This window comes from Diabrotica virgifera, chromosome 9 (genome assembly GCF_917563875.1).
Source record: "Diabrotica virgifera virgifera chromosome 9, PGI_DIABVI_V3a".
NCBI lineage: Eukaryota > Metazoa > Arthropoda > Insecta > Coleoptera > Chrysomelidae > Diabrotica > Diabrotica virgifera.
In genome coordinates, this window is record NC_065451.1 from 178,931,383 (window position 1) to 178,957,151 (window position 25,769).

A 25,769-nucleotide genomic window follows, 5' to 3' on the forward strand; every position below is an offset into this window, starting at 1 on the left:
CAACAACGTTATTCAAAATGTAACTATTTGATTATATGTATTAGTTCATTCTGTATTACGAATACACTTCGAATCAGAAAGTAAATAGGTATTTCTAAAACTATTTTATTAATTCTCTATAATTACTGTGATTTTTAACCAATGCTTCGATCCATCATGTCCACTAAATGATAATTCCTGACAACTTAAAAAAATTACAATATCAATTAAACGACGTAAAACGGTGTGATTATTTTTGACAATTTCTACCGATGCATGCTTCCAAATAAAACACCGACCGGCAGACCGAAATGTGCCGTACTTGCCGCTTAACCTGCCATGCCGTATCTGCTATTGCCCACGGAGAGAAGTAATGTTCGCTTGCTCATCGACTTGTTATTTCGTTGAGTTATACGTGTAAATTGTCAAGCTACGGATGAGTTAGGGACGGCTAGCCGAAAAGTCAGATAAATGGCTCGGATCATTCATTTTTTGAAAAGTCTGTTATGCGCAGGGATCACTTAACACTCGGATTGATCAATTTCTTTTAAAAACCATGAATAAAATTTAGTCTGTATTATCTGATAGATTTTTTTTTTATTTCCCAAATACAAATATTTAAAAAATCTATATCTATAAATGTGTGGGTCGCCACTGCCGACCCTGCCGACCCTGACCGGCCGCCACTGAGCAATTCTGGTTGTTCATTGGCGGATTCATACCTATATGAAAGGTTCCCACCCCATATTTTGCGCGGTCGGCCGATACAGCTTCTACCGATTGGTGATTTATCTCTTGCTATTTTGACCACACGTGTCTACCCGATTCTGCTTATATGGATATATCAGTCTTTTTTTCTATTTAGTGTCTATTCGTTCATACACTGTACGTTATATTTTCTTCTAATGTCTTCACTCCTCTTTCGATCTCTCAGCGTATTTCTTGTAATTTTTCTTAGTAAAAATCCACAAGTAAAAAGTTTTCCACTAGTTGGCTGTATACCATGTAATACAAAAAACAGTAAAATCCTTTATAAAAGGTATATATTTAAAATCCCTAAAAAGAACTACATCACAATCACATAACTAGTTTTCGATTGGTTTACCAATCATCATCAGTGCTTACGTGAAATTTAAATGCTAACCACCAAGATATAATTTTACAAAAATATGTGGGTCAAAGCCCTGTACAAGTAATCCGTCAAGGAAACATCGATTGAAAATGCTAACTTAAGTCACTTGCTGCCATACTTTCACCATGTGAACAAGTCAAACCACAGCTCAGATGTTACCTGTAGCATATTAGTAAAATACTTTAAACATGCATGCTTAAGTTAACGCAACTCATAAATATTGGCAATATCATTTTAAAGTCTTCTACTTTAAAATATATATATATATATATATATATATATATATATATATATACAGTATGTCCCTGTAAGTTGTATCCATATGGAAAACTTTTTTATTATTAATTTTAAGAAAAAAAGTGATTCTTTATAAAAAGCTCTGCATGGTCCAAAACCTACGATTTAATCATCAAATATCAAATTTTTTGAATATTATACGAGGTATGTCAAAAAGTTTGAATTTCACTCAAGAGTAAAGTAGCTTTATTTTTCGTAATATTGGAAATGGCTATTATGAAAAGTTGTTTGAAATTAAAAACTATATTCTAATATGCAATTACATCCTTCTAATTGAAAAAAAAAATTTTTGAGAAATTATGGATAACTATCATTATTTTTTCAGTTACTTCAATTCTGATAACTCTTTTATTATTAATTTCACGAAAAAAAGTGATTCTTAATAAAAAGTTCTGGATGGTCTAAAATAAAACTTAAAATACAATCATCTTATATCAAATTTTATCAATTTTATACGAGGTATGTCAAAAAAGATAAATTTAGATCAAAAGTAAAGTACCTTTATAGTTCAGAATATTTCAATTAGGAGGATGTAATTACATACTGAAACATAGATTTTAATTCTAAATAACTTTTCTTAATAACAATTTTCGATATTGTGAAAAATAAACGTATTTTACTCTTGAGCGAAATTCATATTTTTTGACATACCTCGTAAAAAATTGATAAAATTTGACAAAAGATGGTTGTATTTTAGATTTTAGACCATGCAGAACTTTTTATTAAGAATCACTTTTTTTCGTAAAATTAATAATAAAACAGTTATCTGAATTAAAATAACTGAAAATAATGTTAGTTATCCATAATTTTTCAAAAAAAAATGTTCAATTAGAAGGATGTAATTGCATACTAGAATACAGTTTTTAATTCCAAACAACTTTTCATAATAGCAATTTTCAATATTGTGAAAAATAAAGCTACTTTACTCTTGAGTGAAATTCAAACTTTTTGACATACCTCGTATAATATTCAAAAAATTTGATATTCGATGGTTAAATCTTAGGTTTTGGACCATGCAGAGCTTTTTATAAAGAATAACTTTTTTTCGTAAAATTAATAATAAAAAAGTTTTCCATATGGATACAACTTACAGGGACATACTGTATATATAAATAAAAATTTTTTATTATATATATATATATATATATATATATATAAACATAGAAAAGAAAAATCATTGGCAAATAACTCGCAATGTGAATATAAGTACAAAATTAACAATATAAAAAGATGGAATGCAACTGCAGACACGTGTTTCTGACTCATTAGTCGTCATCAGTACAGTATAGCCAAGTTAGAAAAATAATAGTTTAACTTGGAAAAAGATCACTACAGGAGCAATATTACCATTTGTGACAACAATGTAAGAAGACCCTGCCTTTCAGGGCGACGACCAACACAGTCACGGAGGTAAAGCTACCTGAGGAAAGAAAAGCCAAAACCTTATAAAATAAAGGATGTTAAGTAAGCGAGTACAACTATAAACATAGAAAAGAAAAATCATTGGCAAATAACTCGCAATGTGAATATAAGTACAAAATTAACAATATAAAAAGATGGAATGCAACTGCAGACACGTGTTTCTGACTCATTAGTCGTCATCAGTACAGTATAGCCAAGTTAGAAAAATAATAGTTTAACTTGGAAAAAGATCACTACAGGAGCAATATTACCATTTGTGACAACAATGTAAGAAGACCCTGCCTTTCAGGGCGACGACCAACACAGTCACGGAGGTAAAGCTACCTGAGGAAAGAAAAGCCAAAACCTTATAAAATAAAGGATGTTAAAGTAAGCGAGTACAACTATAAACATAGAAAAGAAAAATCATTGGCAAATAACTCGCAATGTGAATATAAGTACAAAATTAACAATATAAAAAGATGGAATGCAACTGCAGACACGTGTTTCTGACTCATTAGTCGTCATCAGTACAGTATAGCCAAGTTAGAAAAATAATAGTTTAACTTGGAAAAATATCACTACAGGAGCAATATTACCATTTGTGACAACAATGTAAGAAGACCCTGCCTTTCAGGGCGACGACCAACACAGTCACGGAGGTAAAGCTACCTGAGGAAAGAAAAGCCAAAACCTTATAAAATAAAGGATGTTAAGTAAGCGAGTACAACTATAAACATAGAAAAGAAAAATCATTGGCAAATAACTCGCAATGTGAATATAAGTACAAAATTAACAATATAAAAAGATGGAATGCAACTGCAGACACGTGTTTCTGACTCATTAGTCGTCATCAGTACAGTATAGCCAAGTTAGAAAAATAATAGTTTAACTTGGAAAAAGATCACTACAGGAGCAATATTACCATTTGTGACAACAATGTAAGAAGACCCTGCCTTTCAGGGCGACGACCAACACAGTCACGGAGGTAAAGCTACCTGAGGAAAGAAAAGCCAAAACCTTATAAAATAAAGGATGTTAAGTAAGCGAGTACAACTATAAACATAGAAAAGAAAAATCATTGGCAAATAACTCGCAATGTGAATATAAGTACAAAATTAACAATATAAAAAGATGGAATGCAACTGCAGACACGTGTTTCTGACTCATTAGTCGTCATCAGTACAGTATAGCCAAGTTAGAAAAATAATAATAGATAAATAGTCGCCCTGAAAGGCAGGGTCTTCTTACATTGTTGTCACAAATGGTAATATTGCTCCTGTAGTGATCTTTTTCCAAGTTAAACTATTATTTTTCTAACTTGGCTATACTGTACTGATGACGACTAATGAGTCAGAAGCACGTGTCTGCAGTTGCATTCCATCTTTTTATATTGTTAATTTTGTACTTATATTCACATTGCGAGTTATTTGCCAATGATTTTTCTTTTCTATGTTTATAGTTGTACTCGCTTACTTAACATCCTTTATTTTATAAGGTTTTGGCTTTTCTTTCCTCAGGTAGCTTTACCTCCGTGACTGTGTTGGTCGTCGCCCTGAAAGGCAGGGTCTTCTTACATTGTTGTCACAAATGGTAATATTGCTCCTGTAGTGATCTTTTTCCAAGTTAAACTATTATTTTTCTAACTTGGCTATACTGTACTGATGACGACTAATGAGTCAGAAACACGTGTCTGCAGTTGCATTCCATCTTTTTATATTGTTAATTTTGTACTTATATTCACATTGCGAGTTATTTGCCAATGATTTTTCTTTTCTATGTTTATAGTTGTACTCGCTTACTTAACATCCTATATATATATATATATATATATATATATATATATATATATATATATATATATATATATATATTTACTCCCAGCGTATGAAGTGAGCCACATATCAAAAGAAACTGCGGTTGAAGTGAGGTCCTGTACAAAGTGAGGTCCAGTATACGGACCTCACTTAGTCAATCAATGTAAGACTTTTTCGTAGACATGTACTGATAGCAAACACTGTTTTTTTACAAAAAAAAGTGGGACCTCACTTTGTATGGTCCACATCAATTTTTAGTTCAGAGATTTTCCGCATAGAGGCGCTGACTTTGGCGTATATTTTCTAACCATGTATATTCTATGCCCTGTTGAATAACTTACGATACACATAGTGAGGACCATACAACTGGCAACATCTGTTCAACCAATCTTTAAAACAGTGGATCGTCAATCGTCGCATAAATTCAAACAGTACAAAAATGTTTAATACTTTAATCCTTTTTGAGAGCGTAGGCGCAAAATTTCGGTCGAGTTCTTTTTAAACGCATTTATTTTTTTCGAATCCTGAGATAACTAATAGGTATTTTTAAAATATTTAAACGCAAAATAGAAGACTACATTATTCCCGAGGGCAGAAAGTCCCTTATAATGAACAAAAAGTTTCTTTTGTAATATATATTTAAAATTAAAAATCAGACTATTTTTTTTCACCCCTGTGACTTATTAAAATAAATATTATAGAAGTTCTCAAGGACTTTCGACCATGGATAATACAGTAATATTTCTTTCTGCGTTTAAATTTTTTAAAAATACTTAAGGTTTTCTCAGTATTCGAAAAAAATGAACGCATTTAAAAATAATTCGAGCGAAATTTTTGCGCATATGCTCTCAGAAAGGCTTAAAATACTATACATTTTTGTAATCAGTATTTCAATAGTTATTTATGATATAAGTGTTAAAAGTACACGTTTAAGGCACGCATGTGAAAGTTTGCAGAATGAGCGACAGCGAGTTCTGCAATTCACATGAGTGCCTTAAAAATGCACTTTTTCACACGCATATCATGCAATATTTTTTCTACAAACGTAATTACAGGACAATATCTACAAAAACTTTTACTTGAACTTGACTGACATTCCATTTTTATATTTTTTTGACATTACATCAAAATTGCCTATACGATCAATACGAATTGCAGTGCCATAAAAATTTTAAAGCACTAGTGCCTTAAAGCAGCGCCGGATAAAGGGGCGGGCGAGCCGGGCGACCGCCCGGGCGCCAGAATTTGGGGGCGCCAAATTTTGAGAGACGCTGATATATAAATATAATATTTACCCCCCTCCGTGGCTCAGTGGTAAGAGCGCCTGCCTTTGGATCGAAAAAATCCGAAAGGTTGTGGGTTCGAATCTCACCAGGGTCGGAAATTTTTCATTTATTATAAATTAATAAATGAATATAGTTTCTGTCCTCGTGGGATCGGTTCTCACCGGAGGGACCGCAGACGTTCGGATACAATTAGCGTCTCTTTGCAAAGACAATGACGTCGACATTGCAAAGTAACAAGCCACTTACTCAACACCCACACTACTTACACATGACACTAGGTACCTAACTGTTCAAAATTACCGTACCTACCATGCCAATGGCCATTAGTTGTCGAGGCATTAGCTAAACAAAAAAAAAATTAATATTTTTTACATTCACTATTTTTTTGGACTTTATAGATTATCTTTGGGCTAAGATTACTCCTAAGACAATTAATATTAAATAATTGTAACAATAAGAAAACTATTTCTAGCTCACAAAAATTCTCTAATAAAAATAATGCAACCTAAAAACTGTTATGGCTTTTAAAGGTCATTTTTGTCAGGTAATACCTATCACTTTTATGGTATTACAATGTTATACATACATACTTAAAATACACGAAGATCAGATTTACGAAGTATCAACAAATTTATGAATAGTCAGTGATATTATTATACTGCTACTTGTCATTATAGCCTCAATGGTTAGATAGTTTTGTCTTCCTGTTCTGTAAACTTTGCTTTATCAACATTGTCGTGTGTCCGTGGGTGTGTAATTTGAAATAAAAAAAAAACAAACCAGGTATATCTATATGAATTAGAATTGACAAGTTCTTTTTCATAATATGAATATATTAGAAATTTATTTCGAATACTTTGTACGCGTTAAGATGTTTCACTTTTTGCATAAAAACGGCACGAACGACGTATGAAAAAAAGGAATAATAGATTTTTGTATATATCATAAATTGAACGAGTAATTCCAAAATGATTTGTTATTTGAAATATCTCAGTGGCGTACTATGTTTTTCTTTAAAAAAAATTCACACCATTTCAACAGTAGATATAAAATTATTAATTTTATGTCAAAAAATGCGCAATAATTACCTCTTAAAACACATCAAATTTCATTTGCATATCTGAACCGGTTTTAGAACAATAAAGAAATCGTCAGTTTGTAAGAAAAATGTCAACACCCCATATCTCGGAAACGAAGTATTTGCTGACATACGCTTATAGAGCAAACTGTCATTATTTTTTCATATAGAATTACCCTTTAAAGTTTGTTGCATTTATTTAGAAACATCCTGTTTTTTCTTGACCACCCTGGATTTCCATAGTTTTTCCTGTATTATTTCACTTGACCGTTATTTTCAGTTCTTTCTGTTTTTCCAGTCCTGCAGGTTTCTTTTCTAATATTGCTTCGTCCATTTTATCTCTAAAAGATTTTCGGGGTCTGTCTCTCTTCCTTCTTCCTATCGGGCTCCAATCTGTTATTCTGTTTATCAACGATTTTGGTCTGCTCTTCTGCCATGTCCGTACCAGGTTAATCTCTTTTGTTCTATGTTGTCTATTATCCCTTGAATTCATTACCATTATTTTCTTAATCTCTATGTTATTTATTCTATCACTTCTACAGCTTCTACTTAGGTATTCGATCTCTGTTGCTCTTATTTTGCATTTGGTTTTCGTATTTTTTATTCAATTTTCACACCCATTATTCAGAATACTTTTTGTCATGGTGTTATATTATATTCTTCTTTTTGTTTTTATACTGATGTTCTTATCCCACAGTACCGGGTTTAATTTTAGTATGCAGCATATTGTTTGTCCTAGTAACTCGATACCTAAAACCATAGCTTGGTTCTATAGGTATCGAGTCATAGAGATAATAAAAAGCTCATGAGATAATAAAAAAAAGATAATGAATGATTTTATTTGAATTTGCATAGATGATTGTAAGGCCAAGGATATCACAACGGCTCTAAAAGGAAGAGAAAAAATAAAGATGTACAAGCTCGCGTTTGCAAAGAATATCCGCATGTTATTTTATGCTAAGTGGATGCCACTTCCTCAATTTAGTTATTGGGGATGCAGCTATATCTTGCGCACAATCAACATGTTTTTTGGTCTTGTAGAAGATTTATACACACTAAATGATATAAATGAGTCAGATTAAATACATTATTAGACGAATTTTTTACTAAGCAACAACATTTTTGTTTAATTTAGTAGTATTTTGACAACGACACCTGATTTGGGCGTCGAAACGATAATAAAATTATTTTTTTCAATTTAATTGTGGCTTATTTTCCATCTAAATAGTTATTTATACACATTTTTTACTGGTTGTTGATAATGTGCATTTATCTTTTACCTCGCTTCTTCGTCGCTTGAACTTAAAATGTGCTCGCTATGCTATGCCCTATGTTGGATAAGTTGTAAGTAATAACTATCCTACTATTTTTTAAATAAATATATTTTTACATAGTTCTTTATGGTAAAATTTTGATTTTTTCCTATTTTTTTTATATTTGCAGTAAATTTGTATATTCTTATATGAAGGGGCGCCAAATTTTATTTTGTCAGGGGCGCTCAGAACCCTAAAACCGGCCCTGCCTTAAAGTAGCATTTTTAACGCACGTATGGAGTTCTAAAAATTGCATTTTTAACACGGTTGTAGAAAAAAGCCTTTAAATGAGGTGTCACATGATGTACTTACTTTCCTATTTAAAAAAATCAAAGTTGTGCCTGTCACCTGAAGAAGAGGGATCGCGTAAAGTTCGAAACATTTACGCTATAATATACTATGATTATTTTAAAAATCGACCTATCCGAGCGTTTTTCGTATGTGCTAAAAATAAATAAGTTAATAAGGGGGGTAAAACTTATTCCAGCGAACTGTAGTTGTAACAACCAAGGTAGGGATGCCGGTTGTTGAACAAAAAACCGGTTTTCGGTTATACCGGTTTTTTACTTACGGTTTAACCTGGCGGTTATAACTGGTCAAAAAAAGCGGTTGTTCCAAAAACCATTTTTCGGTTTTTTTAATCAGAAGCAAATACTCGATAGGTTATAATGTTAATATAATGTTATGTGTTACATAATATTGTGTTTTCAATTTTATCAATCAAAGGCAAAATAAAAATTAAATTAATTTTTTTTTAATAACGCGGGCACATAAATTTGATACACCCTGTATATTGATCTGTAAATATTTATTAGAATTTAGTTTGGATGTAAGTGGATTTCTTTTTTTAATGAGCTTTCCGATGAACCATTAAAGACTTTTGTGAATAATTAAAGTGAAAATAACGATGTATTTTGATTTAAAATGGAAAAAGATTGTTTAGGGTAGAGGTAATTATCAATTTCTAGAAAAGTGGTTTTAGGAGAAAGTTTGGAATTTTAGTATCTTTGTTTCAACACGAGTAAATGTTGTATAGTTCTCAGAAGGTAATTAGGATGGTCGGAATGGTTTTGAGGGTGACTGTTTTGTTTGTCGAATGGAAAAGTCGATGTTTTAATTCTTGGCAACGTGGAAGGGGAAAAGTAGTTTGAATGATTAAGAGAGTTTGAAGGGGAAGTCATTATGTTTTTGGCATCGCTGAGGACCGGTTCGACGTTTTAGTGGATAGATAGTTAGCAGATACCAGTGGCTGTTTGATAGTGGAGAATAGTGTTGAAAAGTGGAACGAGAGACAGATCAAATTGAGACGAAATACCTCTTTGATTCTGTATTATTGTGAGAAGTAGAGCAGAGAATTTTTGGAGTTTTGTTTGAATCGAGTACGTGTCAAAAGAAGCCCGGCTTGTTGGAGAATTGGTGCTGGTATGCTGATAGTTTTGAAGCTGGAGAACGGAGAGGGCTTTGATGAGTAGCCTTTAACATAGTCAACGAGGGAGAGCTGTTTTGGGTCACGAGAAGACATCAGAGTGAGTGAAGCAAAAGGTCAGTCAACTTATGTGAAAGATATTTTTATGTTCGGAAACTAAAATTTTGAGTAAAAGGCATATGAATTAAAATTCCAATATTTCTAAAAGTAAATAGGAAGTATAGCTAATCTTGCGAATACATAAATTTGTTTTGTTTAGTTTGTTTTACCAAAGTCATCGGGAACAAACCGATAAATTGTTTTTTTTTAACTATAATAAATTTAAGTGGTAAAGATTTCATTCAGACATCTGTGTCCACAGGTTTTAGATTTGATAGAGTTTAGAGTATTGATTTTGACAAATAAAAGACAATTCTGTATGTTTATTTTAATATTTTGCTTTATTTCTTTTCCCTATTTTATCCCGATTAGGATCAACTAAGAGATACTGAACCCACGAGAGAAGATAAGTATAACGTGAGATAATTTAGATTGTTTTTATAGTATAAAAAGGCACCCTGAGATTTTTTATTCATTTTTATGTATGATTTGCGACAATTAGATAATTAATCAGATAAATAATAATTAATATATAATTAATAAAAAGCAGATCATAACAATACATTTATATTGCAATTCAGTTTGCTCAATTTTCCTCCCGAAAAATTCCCCAACCAATTCAACCTATAAAAATTTTCCCATGTGCTTTCAAATTACCCTAAAAATGGGCGAAAGTACCCCAATCTGGCATCTCTGATTCGTCGCTCGTTGTAGACGGCGTCGGTGTATATTGCGTTGTCAATTGGGATATTCCCAAAACTCCCAAAAGTGATGATCCTACCGATCTACCGACATGTCCCTAGGATCTATCGAGTTTAAAAAAATATCCAAATGACATATTTTACTTAAGAGGAAACAGTAGCGATCAACAGGTAGCGAAAACGCGTTCCAAGATTGCGGCTGTAATTTTGAATATTTTTTCGAGATATGTGGCACACGTATTCGTAATATAATAAAGAATGGCGGTACAGAGCCCAATTTAAAAAATATATTAATATGTGGAAATTACTCTGTAATTAAATACAATATTAAAAAAACGAGCCTGTACCGCCACTAAGAAGAACAAACAAATACATTTTCTTCAAATAAACTTTTTTATCCGATGCCTAGATTTTGTGTCATTTTGGAACTACTAAAATTTTTTATTTCATTAGTAGTTCCAAAATGACACAAAATCTAGGCATCTGATAAAAAAGTTTATTTGAAGAAAGTGTATTTTTTTGTTCTTCTTAATGGCGGTACAGACTCGTTTTTTTAATATTGTATTTATTTACAGAGTAATTTCCACATATTAATATATTTTTCAAATTGGGCTCTGTACCGCCATTCTTTATTATATTACAAATACGTGTGCCAAATATCTCCAAAAAATATTCAAAATTACAGCCTCAATCTTGGAACGCGTTTTGGCTACCTGTTGATCGCTACTGTATCACCTTAAAAATAAATTCGATAAACCAATTCATCATTTATTGCCATCAAAAAATTTCAGTAGGTAGTATTTTTTAACACATTTGTATAATACCTTTCATTTCCTAAGAATTATGTATTATTTAAAAATTACATAATGGAGATTCCTAATCCTATTTCGGTATTCACATTTCATACAAGAGTCTCAAAGTACTCAAGTATAAACAATTTTTAGATGATTTTGGGAATATCGATTTCAAGCAGATCACTTACCTTTTTATGTAAATATTCATGTGTTTCATAAAAGCTGATGTGACACTTTCGTCCAGTTCTTTATTAGTAAATAAAAGTTGAATTATGGTTGTTTGGGTTAATAATTACTTCGCATATTATTTATAATACATATATAGTAGGGGAGCAAAGTATGCTAAATGTGCAGTCACTCGAGCGCTTTGGGGACCTATTGGGTTGTGATTATTAGGTTCTAAAACCAAAAAAGTTAAGTAAAATTTTCCATTTTAGTGGGGACTTTCCATATTTTAATTTAATTTTCCATTTCCAACACCTGTTTTCTCCGATTATAGCGCCACCTATCCGTAATTAGAAAAAACGTTTCGAATAAAAGTTGCTTATTTTTACGCAAAGAATCCAAATCTGAAATAAAAAAAATAGTTTAAGATTTTAAAGTAACCCCCCCCCCCCCCACCTCCGTGGGGTCGTGTTTGGTACCATTCGATAGATTTCAGAAAAAATATTCAGAAATTGTAGTGTATTACTTATAAGAAGTTACCGTTAAGCCGGGTCCAGACTATGTAACAAAACATGTTAAATAACAAAGTTTTGTAACTTGTTACAAAATTTTAAATAAACAAGTTTTAAAACACAGTGTTGTATAACATTTTTCTGGTTATATAGCATGTTTTATGTTATCCAACAGATGTCGGTAAACATCAAAGAAAGTTATAAAACCGCACCGCGACTGATCTACACCTAAAAACATGTTATTGAAACATTTCTCTGGCATAGTACCTACGCGAGCAGCAACCGTTGGAGTCATATCGCCTTGTTCATTCTGGAGTGATTGTGCTAGATTTTTCTTTGCTCTGTTCACGTAGGGTTATTTACGCGATGAAATTGTCGAAAGAACTGACTACTCATTTAATTGAGCTATTTCGTAAGTAACGAGTATTATGGGATTGCTATGGGATGAGCTACATTTATTGATTTAAAAAACAAATAAAAAACACGATGAATAGACTGAAATAGAAGTGAAAATAGATACAGAAACTGTAGTTAAAACTAATGCAATGCACGTACGCCTATAACTCAAGCCAACAAAAGAAAAGCAGTACGCGGAACCTTAACAGCAAATCGGTGCAAATCAACTCTAAATTTGACGTAAATACTATTCTCTACAGAGCAGAGTGTTCAGACATAAAACCTGTAACATTCACTTCATTCGCTACACAGATGCAAAGTGCTTCATCAGCTACTCAAACAGGCACTCAATCATACAATATATCTGAGCCTTTCTATTCCGTCCACTACACCTACATCCGCTACTTCTCCAGCTACACCAATTCAAACAGACAGTGACACTCAATCATGAACAGGTGAAGACGATAATACTGAGGAATTAAATTCTACAGAAATGTTATACTTCCTCTCTGAAACAATGAGTAAAAAGTTTAAAAAATATGAGGCGTTCTTTGCAAAAACCCCATATGTCACTTTTTACAACATCGGAGATATTTAAAAAAAAGTTATTTAATTGAACCCTATTAAGTTTACGGAAATTCTCAAATTAGTGATTTATTATTTTGATGATTACACACAGTTTACAATATAAATAACATTATTTTTTCCTTTTGTTTATTTATGAAGGACATTTATTCATTTGACATATGGGGTTTTTGCAGGAATTTTTCATTAATTTATAGGAAAAACGATGTTTATAGTAATAAACCAAAATAAAAAATGAACGAAAAATGGTGTTTACTTATAATATCACGCAACACAACTATTCGAAGGATATTTAACCTATAAAAACCTACTGACAGCCCACGGTTCTGACAGCCAAGCGATAAAGTTTCCCGCAAAAACACCAATAACAACTATGGTTTTGAAGGGAATTGCGCTTGACATATGGGGTTTAGGCGGAATCGCCTATATTTTTGTCGCTTATATTTTGAACTACTGTAATTTTAATGCAAGTTTCTTACGCAAGAAACGTAGGTAATTAGTCCTTCAATCCATAGAAGCCATAAGTCCATTTCCGAAAAAAAAGGACAACTGGGGTTTTTGCAAAGAACGCCTCATATACTTTGCTAATAATATAACTGTTAATCTTTCTCTTACTGGAATTGCATCTCGAAATGTCTTTCCTGCCTATTTTATGGCCGATTTCATTTATAAGAAATTCAAAATCAGAACTTTCTATTCTTAAGAAGTTTTTAAAACTGCCATCACATTTAATGTCTCCTGTCGATGGGTCTATGTTATCTCTTTCCAGATCAGCTAAAAGAGCTGTACCACTACCTATATTTTGCTCGAGCTGCTAATGAAGGACACATCCAAAATATTAATTTAACACGCCGGTGTCGCCTCCACAATATTACACAAGCTGCTGTTGCTATGAAGAGATCCTCCATACTTATATGACGCAATTTTATATACTACCTAACCCACCAGCTATCCATCTAAAATGCTGCAAACTTTATGCTCATGTTGTTGTTTTGTTTTTTGTTATATAGTCTGGATACTCATGCTATTAACAAGTTACATAACAAAGTTGTACAACAAATTTGTTGTACAACTTTGTTATTAGCATGTTTTGTTACATAGTCTAGACCCGGCTTTAAAAGTTCCCCGTTTCAGGAAAAAATATTGTCTAAGAGCGATAGCCTAGTGACCTAGTGGGTAGACCTCGGATCTCGGATTCGTAAAGCAGAGGTTTCGATTTCAAATCCGGGGTGTGGATCTCCGATTTTTTTATTTATTGTTACTGCATTCATGTCTGTAGACAATGTTGCAATCTATTATGAGCACAATAAAAAAATATAGTAATAAAATAATAAATAAATATTTCAAAAAAAAACAAGAAAAAAAATACAATCACTGGAAGCGAAACTAAACAATACGGAAGAAATATAACCACTGGATTCGGAACTGGATATGGAACTGGATCATATTAGAAAACTGATATTATAATATGTAAGCACTACGAGCCTAGTAGGCCCATGGCTTGATGTACTATTCTTTTCCACTCCCTTTTGTCAGTCGCTTTTGTTTCCCAGTTCCTTAAGTTAATTCTTCTCATATCTTCTCTAACTCCATTACTCCATCGTGACCTCGGTCTTCCTCTTCGTCTTTTCCCTGCCAATGCACTAGATAGTACCATTCTGGGAATTCTAGATGGAATCATCCTCTGCACATGGCCCAACCATCTAAGTCTTTGCGCCTTAATTACTGCTAGTATGTTAGGATCTTGATAGAGCTCAGTTAGTTCCTTATTTGTTCTTCTTACCCATTGTCCATTTAAGTTTTTCCCACCGAAGATTTTGCGCAGCATTTTCCTCTCCCAAACTAATAACAACTCTTGATGTTTTTTGTTGTGACCCATGTTTCAGAAGCATACGTTACTATCGGCCTTATTACGGTCTTGTAAGTTCTTAGTTTTGCTCTTCGTGATATATGTTTACTTCTTAACAACCCATTAAAAGCAAATATAGCGCGGTTGTCCGACATAATTCTCTTTTGTATTTTTTCTTCACAGTTAGGATCTCTTGTGAAGACAGTTCTTAAGTACTCAAATCTCTCAACTTCTTCGAATTTATACTGTGTTCCCTTCGCTGTTGTCATTGTTATGTATTGCCCCCGAACGAATTGCTTATTTGTCCATTCCATATACTTTGTTTTTGCTTCATTTATATACAATCCTTTGGTTGCTGCCCTCTCCTCGAGTTTCATGAGTGTTTCTATAAGTTCTATTTTGCTCCTAGCCAAGATTACCAAATCGTCTGCGAATGCCAAGCACTGATGTTTTTTGTGGTAGATCAGACCTGTTCTATTAATGTTTGATTCCTGTATAACCTTTTCTAGTAATATGCTAAACATTATAGGCGATAATGGATCACCCTGTCGCAGTCCTTTTTTGACCTCAAAGCTTTCTGTTATAGTATTGTTTATCTTGACTTTATCATACTGATATATCATACTGATATTGTTTAAAAACACTAATAATATTGATATAAAATGTTAATCAATTTTATTTATTGTTATAAGAATCAAAGGTAAATATGATTAGGCGAATGAAGCCTTAGGTTTCGCAGTCAATATCCCAACCACGCACACATGTTGCAATCTATTTCAATACGGTTTATAGTACAAAATATACATTTAATATCAAAATAGTGGGATATATTTTTTTAGTTGAGGACACTTGGTCACATTGCATTGTTTCAGGATAAGGTGAAATATCTTCAATAAATGGAAAAAAGCATGTATGTCATATATTATAATACTTTCTATACTCTTAATATGTAGTCTCGTATAAATTTGTAGTGACATGATTTTAAGTATAAGAACAAGAAGCTTGCAACAATTTTCAGAGAAAATAGAAAACTAAAACTATTTTAAAATGATTATTCGAAATAAAACATATGCAAATATTCACTGTATTTGCCATCTAGTGGAATAACTGTAAAATTGTCAGTAAAAAAGGTACATTAAGTTTAATTAAATTAAGTAAATCATCTTGTATAGGTACTAAAATTAAAGTTCTAAAATTTTCATTTCAAAATGAAAATCGACAGGGGCAACAGTACCTATACTAAAATACACTCTGTATAGATAATTATGTCAATGTTAATAATACTGGATAGAGAATTGAATATCCTTTCAAATGAGCTAGCACACGCCCCTCTTCCCTATTTAAAAATAAGGGGTGGGGAAAATGGAAGGGAGGGGGTTGACAAATGACAGATATGTATGTACCGTAAAAACTGTGTTCCCCTTAGATCAAAAGTCGGGCTTTTATATTTATATGTTAAGTTCAATATAAATTTCACATAACTGAACTATCACTGTGTCCTCCATTTTGATTATTATTGTTCTCAACTAACGCTATTTTCAAAATTCTTGCTTTCCTATCCATCTTTAACGTAAATTATTAAAAAATATAAAACTATTTCTTTATTAACGCTAGTCTCCGATAAGGCTACCGTGATTTAATGCTGAGGTACTAAAATGTTATAAAATTAACAAACAGTACGAGCAAGAACAAAGAGTCCACATCTTCTTATAACTACAAGTGACTGAAACATCGAAACAATAATAATTCTTACTGTGTTATACAGAAAAAGGCAGTAGAAACGATTAATCTCATATTTATCGACAACACTGTATGGTCCTCACTTGATGAGCTGTAAGGAAATATACACGTAAAGTTGTCCTCACTTTGTGCGCATAACGAAAAAGTATATACAGTCTCACTTTAATAGCTGCGTATAATGGCCTCACGTGGGTGGCAATATACTTGAACAATACGGGGCACATATACGTAATTTTTTTTGTGTATACTCGTCATTTTTTAATTGCTATTTACTTGTCAAGGTCACTATGAAGAGTTGAAACGATTATGTCTACGTTTTCTACCGGTCCTCACTAAGTGCGCGTAATGTCAGGACCTCACTTTGATATCTGTGCATAAATATATATATATATATATATATATATATATATATATATATATATATATATATATATATATATATATATATATATATATATACTCTGGGCTAATTAGCAAAATACAAGGAAAAGTTATTTACCACCAATTTTATTGCTGGAATCTAATCTTATGATTTTATGTATTAATAATATAGGTATGCAAAGTCCGCAGATAGTGTGCTGCTTTTTTTTATAAACAAAATGGCGCCCGAAAATCGCGTCTTTTTCAATTTTTGCTCTATAACTCCAAAGATTTAAACTTTACACCAAAAACACCCAAATAAAAATTCACCGTAATTAAATTCTGCATAGAGATGTATTTTTCCCAATTTACCTCAACGAAAATTTTTCCCAGAAAATGCGGGTTTTTCCAACAAAATCTTTCATTTTCAACTAAAATTTTAGATAAGTAATTGTTTATCAATAATTAAATAACTTGGTAATATAAAAGCTATTTTTGTATAGATTATAATTCCAGAAGCCGATGGAAATTGAGTAAACAGTTTAGCAACAATAATTGAATTGTTAATTAAAATTTTACGGTCGCTATAATAACCACAATAATTATGATACATAAGAATAACTATGATTTTTGTATAAAAAGATATCGTTCCTATCTAATGTACTTTACAGGATTGAAATTGGACTACTTAAACCGCCTCAGGAATATTTTAAAATTTTAAACAATTTTTTGGCTTATAATCAAATAAAATATCTCGGGATGATCAGGAAATATTAAATTAAATTAAATAATGAAAACGGTATTGAAAAAAAGCGGAAGAATGCTTCTTCTAAAAGAAAAAACATTTAATTCTGATGAGTGGTTCCTGAGATACAACCGGTCAAAGTTGACCGACATTTACGGCAAAGATATAAACAATAGGATCATAATTTTCGAACCATCACCTTTTCATTTTGGTCCTCTTTCTCCACACCAAAAATTTTCATATTTTTAAAGTACTCATAACATATATTATTATAATAAAAACTATCGATATTACGAGTGAAAATTGCCAAAAATAGCAAAATTCCAATCAAAAATTAGGTTGGAGAAAATGTCATCTCAAAGTTCAAAATCGGTATACGTTAAAAAAATGCATTTTCTCGGCTTCCCATGGAGCAATTTTCTTCATTCTTTTTTTGTTCCCAAGTAACTCGAGGAGAGCCATCTAACTAACGCATTATTAAATGTCAAAGTTGCTTTTGTTTTGTTATAACAAATTTATTTATTTATTATAACAAAATTTTTTAATTTGTTTAAATAAAGATTGTGTAAATAATTATACAGCTTTGAAATGAGAATATTTGTGTTTTTAACGTTTAAAGGTACACTTGTAGTAATTTTTAAAAAAAAAAGTCTACAACTGGAAAAAATATGTAGTTTTCATTTCTTATAAATAAATTAATCTATTACAGTAGAACCCCGCAAATCTGAACTAATTGGGGGGACAGCCTGTTCGGATTCCGAAAAGTTCGGATTATCCGAAAGTTAGCCTTAACTAGTAGTTCAAAGTTTTCATTGTAATTTTGAGTAGCCAAATATTCTTGCAAGAGTGTCGACAATATTTTTGGACTCAAGTTGACTACGAGGGAACCAAAGTAAGTTTGTGTTTAACCTTTATAAACACTTTACATATAAACCTATATATTAAAGTATAATATTTATTTTTAAGAAATTTTACATGTCAAAGTCCTAGTAATCCTACATTGTCCAATTTTCTGGCTTTACTCTGTATAATAAACATGTTTTTAAGTTTTAGTCTTGAATTTTTAAATTTTTTTCACTTTCCGTTGGTTCGGATTTGCCGAAAGTTCGGATTCACGGGGTTCGGATTTACGGGGTTCTACTGTATAACAAAACAAAAGCAACTTTGACATTTAATAATGCGTTAGTTAGATGGCTCTACTCGAGTTACTTTAGAACAAAAAAAGAATGAAGAAAATTGCTCCATGGGAAGCCGAAAAAATGCATTTTTTTAACGTATACCGATTTTGAACTTTGTGATTACATTTTCTCCAACCTAATTTTTGATTGGAATTTTGCTATTTTTGGCAATTTTCAGTCGTAATATCGATAGTTTTTATTATAATAATATATGTTATCAGTATTTTAAAGATATGAAAATTGGTGTGGAGAAAGAGTACAAAAATAAACAGGTGACGGTTTGAAAATTATGATCCAATTTTTTATATCTTTGCCGTAAATTCCGGTCAATTTCGACCGGTTGTATCTCAGGAACCACTCATCATAATTAAACGTTCTTTCTTTTAAAAGAAGCATCCTGCCGCTTTTTTTTCTTACCGTTTTCATGATTTAATTTAATTTAATATTTCCCAAAATATTCTATTTGTTTATAAGCCAAAAAATTGTTTATAATTTTAAAAGATTCCTGAGGTCGCTTAGATAGTCCAATTTCAATTTTGTAGAGTACATTAGATAGATACAAAGTATTTTTTATACAAAAATCATAGTTATTCCTATGTATCGTAATTATTGTGGTTATTACAGCGACCGTAAATTTTTAATTTACAATTCAATTGTTGCTAAACTGTTCATTCAATTTCCTTAGGCTTCTGGAATTATAATTTATACGTAAAGGACTTTTATATTACCAAGTTATTTATTTATTGATAAACAATTGCTTATCTAAAATTTTCGTTGAAAATTAAAGAGTTTGTTGGAAAAACCCGCATTTTCCGGGGAAAGTTTTCATCGAAGTAAATCGGGAAAAACACGTGTCTATGCAGAATTTAATTACGGTGAATTTTTATTTGGGTGTTTTTGGTGTAAAGTTAAAATCTTTGGAGTTATAGAGCAAAAATTTAAAAAGACACGATTTTCGGGCGCCATTTTGTTTATAAAAAAAGTAGCACACTATCTGCGGACTTTGCATACCTATATTATTAATATATAAAATCATAAGATTAGATACCAGCAATAAAATTGGTGGTAAATAACTTTTCCTTGTATTTTGCTAATTAAGCCCAGAGTATATATATTTTAAAGTAGAAGACTTTAGAATGATATTGCCAATATTTAATATTTATAACTACCTTTCAATAAAGTCGTCCCAGGAACGCAACTCATAAATATTGACAATATCATTTTAAAGTCTTCTACTTTATAATTTATAATATATGTCTAAATTGCCCATATGAATGAGTCAGATTAAATTAAATTATTAAAAAATTTTTTTACTAAGCAACAACATGTATCCTTTTCTATGTGTTTTGGTTCTATTAGTTCCTTTACCTCGATTCTTTGACCTCTTATAAACCGGCATATTTCTTTTTGCAGGCCACAAAAATGTTCGAAAAACGTTCCCAGTAATCATTTTTTATTCTTCTTACGAGTGATTGTATTCTTCTTTTTCTTGTTCTTCTTCTTATGCAATCCATTTGGAGGGATGCCGGTGTTCAATACCCCTCCTTGGAGAGTCTTGAATAGATATCAGTGTCTCTTTCCAGCAGTCTTCACTTGCAATAAGTTCAATGTGCCGCTAAGCCTTCGATAGCTAAGTGGAGAAACTTTTAATGAACCGTAAGATGCTGTAATTCTGGCCTGTTGAATTGGTTATTTAAATAAAACACTTATTATTTTGTTATGACTGTAATGAAGTTGAAAGGGCAAGAAATAGAATTTTATATATGAACATTTGAGTTAATAGCTACCATAAAACCGCCACAGCACATATCTTTACACTTTACCGGCTTTATTTGCAAATTGCCGCGTGAAGAATTCTCTTCAAAGAAGCGTAGAAAAAAGGTTTTTGCGTGCGTTCTTAACAAATGTTGACAGCTGACTGACTGCTTGCCCTTGCCCTTGCACCCCGCTCGCACAGGCAGTTCGTCGGGTCGGAAAGGCGGGAATTAACAATTTCTTGGAAGATTTCTTCAGGCACTGCGTAATAAAATTATTTATGGTTTTTGTCAGAGGCGTCGTGGTATAAATATTATTGGTGAAATAGAATTTATTTGGTTTGGAGATTACAGTTCTCCAACACCATTAATGGATGTTCGCGATCACGTTTGACCATTTTTCTCTATCCCTTGCAGTATGTATTAGGTCTCCTATGTTTCTTAGTCCTGTCCATTGTTTGACATTACGGAGCCATAGCATTTTCTTCCTGCCCTCTCCCTTTCTTTCTTCGATTTTTCTTTCAATTAAGGTTTGCAACAACTGGTATCTTTCGTTTCTAATTAGGTGCCCCAAGTATGCCGTTTTTCTCTGTTTAATAGCGCATAGCAGTTGTCGTTCTGTACCAATTCTTCTCATTCTCAGGATTTCTTCATTTGTTATTCGTGCGGTCAAGGGAACTTTAAGGATTCGTCGATAAATCCACATTTCAAATGCCTCTAGCGTATTCATTATGTTTATTTTTAAAGTCCATCCTTCCATGCCATATAGGAGCACCGACCATATATAGCATTTCGTGAATCTTAGTCTTAGGTTCAGGTCAAAGTCAGAGTTCGTAAAGACGTTTCTGAATTTCATAAATGCACTTCTGGCCCTTTCTATCCGACATTTAATTTCCGTATCTGACATCCAGTTTTTACATAGCCAGGTTCCCAGGTACTTGAATTTTCTTACGCGTTCTACATCTTGTATGTTATATGCTAGTCTTGCATTCTGATGTTGACATAATTGACGGCTGATTATAAGGAATTTCGTCTTTTTTATGTTGATGCTAAGTCCCATGTTCTCGCTATGTTCTCCAATTTTATTAAGAAGGTTTTGGAGGTCTTCTATATTGTCTGCTATTAAGACCGAGTCATCCGCATATCGTATATTATTGAACCAGGTATTATTTGATGCCGCTTTCGCATTTCTCAAGAGCTTCCTTGTTGAATGTATTACGTTTCTTATTGTCTTGTAATTATCATATGCCTCTTGTGTCTTGATCGACATGTTTTTTAAGTGTGCTTTTTTCTTCTCTTTACATTTTCCTTCACTTCCGTACAAAACCATGGAGTTCTTTGCCTTGGGAGTGATTTATTCTTATTAATGTATCGTTCTTGGCTGAGACTAAGATATTAGACTTAATTTTTGGCTAGCTTTCTTCGACCCCGTCACTTTTTGTGATATACATAAATATTTACTACTTCTCTCTGTTATTCTCTTTTGGAATAGGTATATTGTGGAGTTATGTGGAGTTATATGAAAAATCTAAAACTCTTTTTAAAATCTTTTTTTATTTGTGGTTCTCAGAAACTATTTTTTAACTGAATTTCAAATTAATCGTGATTTTATACTTTCTTAGGGTCTGTGGCAATATTGGAAATATATATTTAACTTACTCAACGCTATACTGGATATCGGCCGTTATATACCAATTGGCAGCTATCATTATGGGTGGAGCAAAAGTTACAGTGCAAAAGATGGATCCACACGAGACGTGGAAACTTATCGACAAGTATAAAGTAAGTATGGTAATATCGTTTTCGCCCATTCTACATCATTAAAAAAATGCTAAAAACGTTGAATTATCCACGTCATGGATACCTTTTTCAAAGTACCTAAACGGAGATTGTACATATACGTGGAAATCTTCAGCAGATACCCCCCGTAATATTGTAAGAAACCAAATTGACTACATAACCATCAGTGAGCCTTACAGAAATGCAGTAAAGTCTGTAAAAACCTATTCTGGTGCCGATGTTCCATCTGATCACAATCTATTGTTGGCCGAAATAAAACTTAAACTTAAACGGATAAAACAACAACGATACTCTAACAAACTGGATATGTATTTTATCAGAAACAACAGTCAGCGGATTGCAAACAATTTAGAGAATAACGAACAAGAATCCGTCGAGGATCATTGGAACCAAATCAAAATGATTATAAGCAACTCAACTCAAAACTTAAACGAGAACAGTCAAAAGAAGCAATAGTGGACGAACGGTGAAGTCGCAAAAAGAACCAAAACATCGAAGTGTAAGAGATTACTATAGAGATAAGGAATAAAATACGACCTGCAAAAGAAATATGTTTTGAAAACAAATGTTTAGAAATTGAAAAGAAGTCACAGGCCAGAACAAAAAACATTCAAATAACATCGTTAATAGAGACGGAAAACTGATTATCACTGATTTGGATAAAATAGACAGATGGAAAAACTACATTTATGAACTATTTAATGATGAAAGAGTCGATCTTGAAATTAATTAACAAAGTAGTTACAGAACCTGACATAATTATGGACGAAATTTAACAAACAATAATATTAGCAAAGACCAGAAAAGCGACGGTACCAGGTGAAATACCGACAGAAATAATAAATCTCTTTCGAAAGTTCAGGTAAAAAATCTGTCATTCATCTTTTTAATACAATTTCTGAAACTGACTATATACGCTAGGGAAATAAGGCAAAAGATATACCATGTTCGGGACACTATGCCTTAGCCCCAATACTGGGGAAAAGAGAACTTGCAAGAGAGACAAAAATAAACATATATAACACAATAGTGATACCGACTGTGCTCTACGCAAGTGAAAACTGGACAATTCTGGAAAAACATAAGAGCAGAATAAATGGAATGGAGATGAGACATTTAAGAAGGATAGTTGGAAAGACAAAATGTGATAGATTAAGCAACGAGACTATTAGGAGAATGGGCAACCAAGAACCAATAGTGAATAAACTAAAAAAGAGACAAATGAATTGGTATGGGCATTTGATGAGGATGCAACCCAACAGAATTACGAGAAGAATCCACGAAGCAAGGAACATTGCAAAAAGAAAAAGAGGCAGACCAAGAAAAAATGGATACAGTAAATAGTAGAGGCGGGAAAAGTAAAGGGAAAATCACTCGAGGAATTAAAAATAATGACCGAAAACAGAAAAGAATGGAAGAGATGGGTGAATGTAAATTAAAATAGCGATCCCAAATCCCACACCCTTATATAGGGTACAAGGAAGGGGAGAACGAAAGAAAGAAAGATTGGCAATGTTTTTGGCCATTTTATAAATCACATATATTTATCGTTTAAATGAATATGATATATATCATACGATACGTCTTGATAAGAAGAAACCGAATAGGTACTTCGGATTTTGATATCACTTCCGGTTTCAAAGATAATCTACAAAATGTTAAATTTCATATATGGCAAGTAGACAGGATAATAAATTCAATGAACATTTATCCTTTTTAGGTTACTACTGTATTTGGTGCTCCATCCCTAGCTGCAGCTCTATTAAAAGTTGGTCGCCCCGACGGTTTGGATACCAGCAGTTTATGGAGCTTTATCGTTGGTGGTGGGTATATTCCGAAGCCACTACTTCTAGAGCTCCGTGATCTGCTCCCAGGAACTTTTGTGTGTAATGCATACGGGCAGACGGAAGTGAGTGGAGTATTGACGAGTTTCAACACTACAAATGTTAAAGAGACGTTGTACTTGCATTCGAAACCAACATCTGTTGGAATGGTTATACCAGGATTAAAAGCAAAGGTGAGTTCATGGGGTCAAAACTTTTCACGTTGTAACGGGTAGCTCTGTTAGACGTCGGATTCAGTAAAAAACAAGTTTAATTTGAATAAACACACTATTATGAATAAGTAAATAATTCTGAATAAGTAAATAACAAAATAATACCTATTTAGTGCTGTCGGTCGCCAGGGGGATACTGTATCCCGAATACAACGGCCTCCTTTATTTAGATAGACTTACCAAAGATTTTTTATGTATTTTGACCCGTAAAACATAAATTTTTTGGGTAACAATTGGTCCGGATGTCGATAAGATTGTTATAAACAAAAAACTTGCAAAATTACAAAAAAGCGATGTTTCGCAAAACAAAACATTTTTGAAGTTATACTTCTTTAGGCACGAGGGTAAATTTTTAATATACTGAGCGCATGCGCACACCGACAATAGGGTATAAACATTATACGGGATCTGATTGGGTGTTAAAATCATTTGTCAATAATCAATATGGAGATTTTGGATAAACAAATTAATGTTGTGTATATTAGTTTTTATTGTTGTGATGGCAGAGAAAAAAGTTTATAATTGTAGTGACTTTTTAAATAGTTTTTAAAAGCGACAGGTATGTAATAATAATTGTAAATGTTTCAGTATGCTAATATAAAATTTCGTGGGTACCTACCTATTTGAAAAATTGAAAAATAACCTACCAAAATAGTATGTAATGCTTTGATTTACATAATTTGATTACCATCAAAATTTCTATCAATATTCACCTAATAGGGCTTTTCATCGATTGTCATTTTTTTCGAGCTTCTGTCATATGTTGTATAATCTGTGTATATTATTAATATACACGGATTATACGACATTTGACAGAAGCTCGAAACAAATGACTGTGAAAGAAAAGCCATATATATTGTTTTCTTACTCTATGTTTTGTTGTATATTTTAATATTTCAATTCTAAATGATTTCAATTCAAAATCAAAATAATTTGATAAAATTCAGAACTGCCAACAGTTTAATTCGTTTAATTAGTTGATCTTCGCACATGATGACGCATGGTCTCCGTGGGTAAAAGTTTAAGGTGAACTAATTTCAATACTAACTGCGCTGATAAGCGGGTTCGAACCCCAATAAAAACTTTTTTTTTTTATTTTTTTTTATACATTTTATGATTGTAAGTATATTTATTATATAATTTTTTTTCCGAAAATACGTATTTAGTTAAAATTTTTTCCGACAATTATTATTGTTCAGAAAACATTTGTGGCATTTGTCAATGTGTTTGTGTGTGTTTTATTCTTTTATTATTATAATTTTTGACACTGTTTTAAAAAAATTTTTGAGAAGTGGTAGGTATAAAT

General features: G+C 32.2%; 1 protein-coding gene across 1 annotated transcript in view; it reads left to right on the plus strand.

The window, feature by feature from the left end:
• Nucleotides 1–25,769, plus strand: part of LOC126892160 (uncharacterized) — an 87,709-nt gene that overhangs the window by 38,481 nt on the left and 23,459 nt on the right. Inside the window, exons 5-6 of the mRNA XM_050661632.1 lie at nt 22,230–22,389; nt 24,128–24,424. Coding sequence (XP_050517589.1) covers nt 22,230–22,389; nt 24,128–24,424 — 457 coding nt within the window. The remainder of the gene's footprint in view (nt 1–22,229; nt 22,390–24,127; nt 24,425–25,769) is intronic.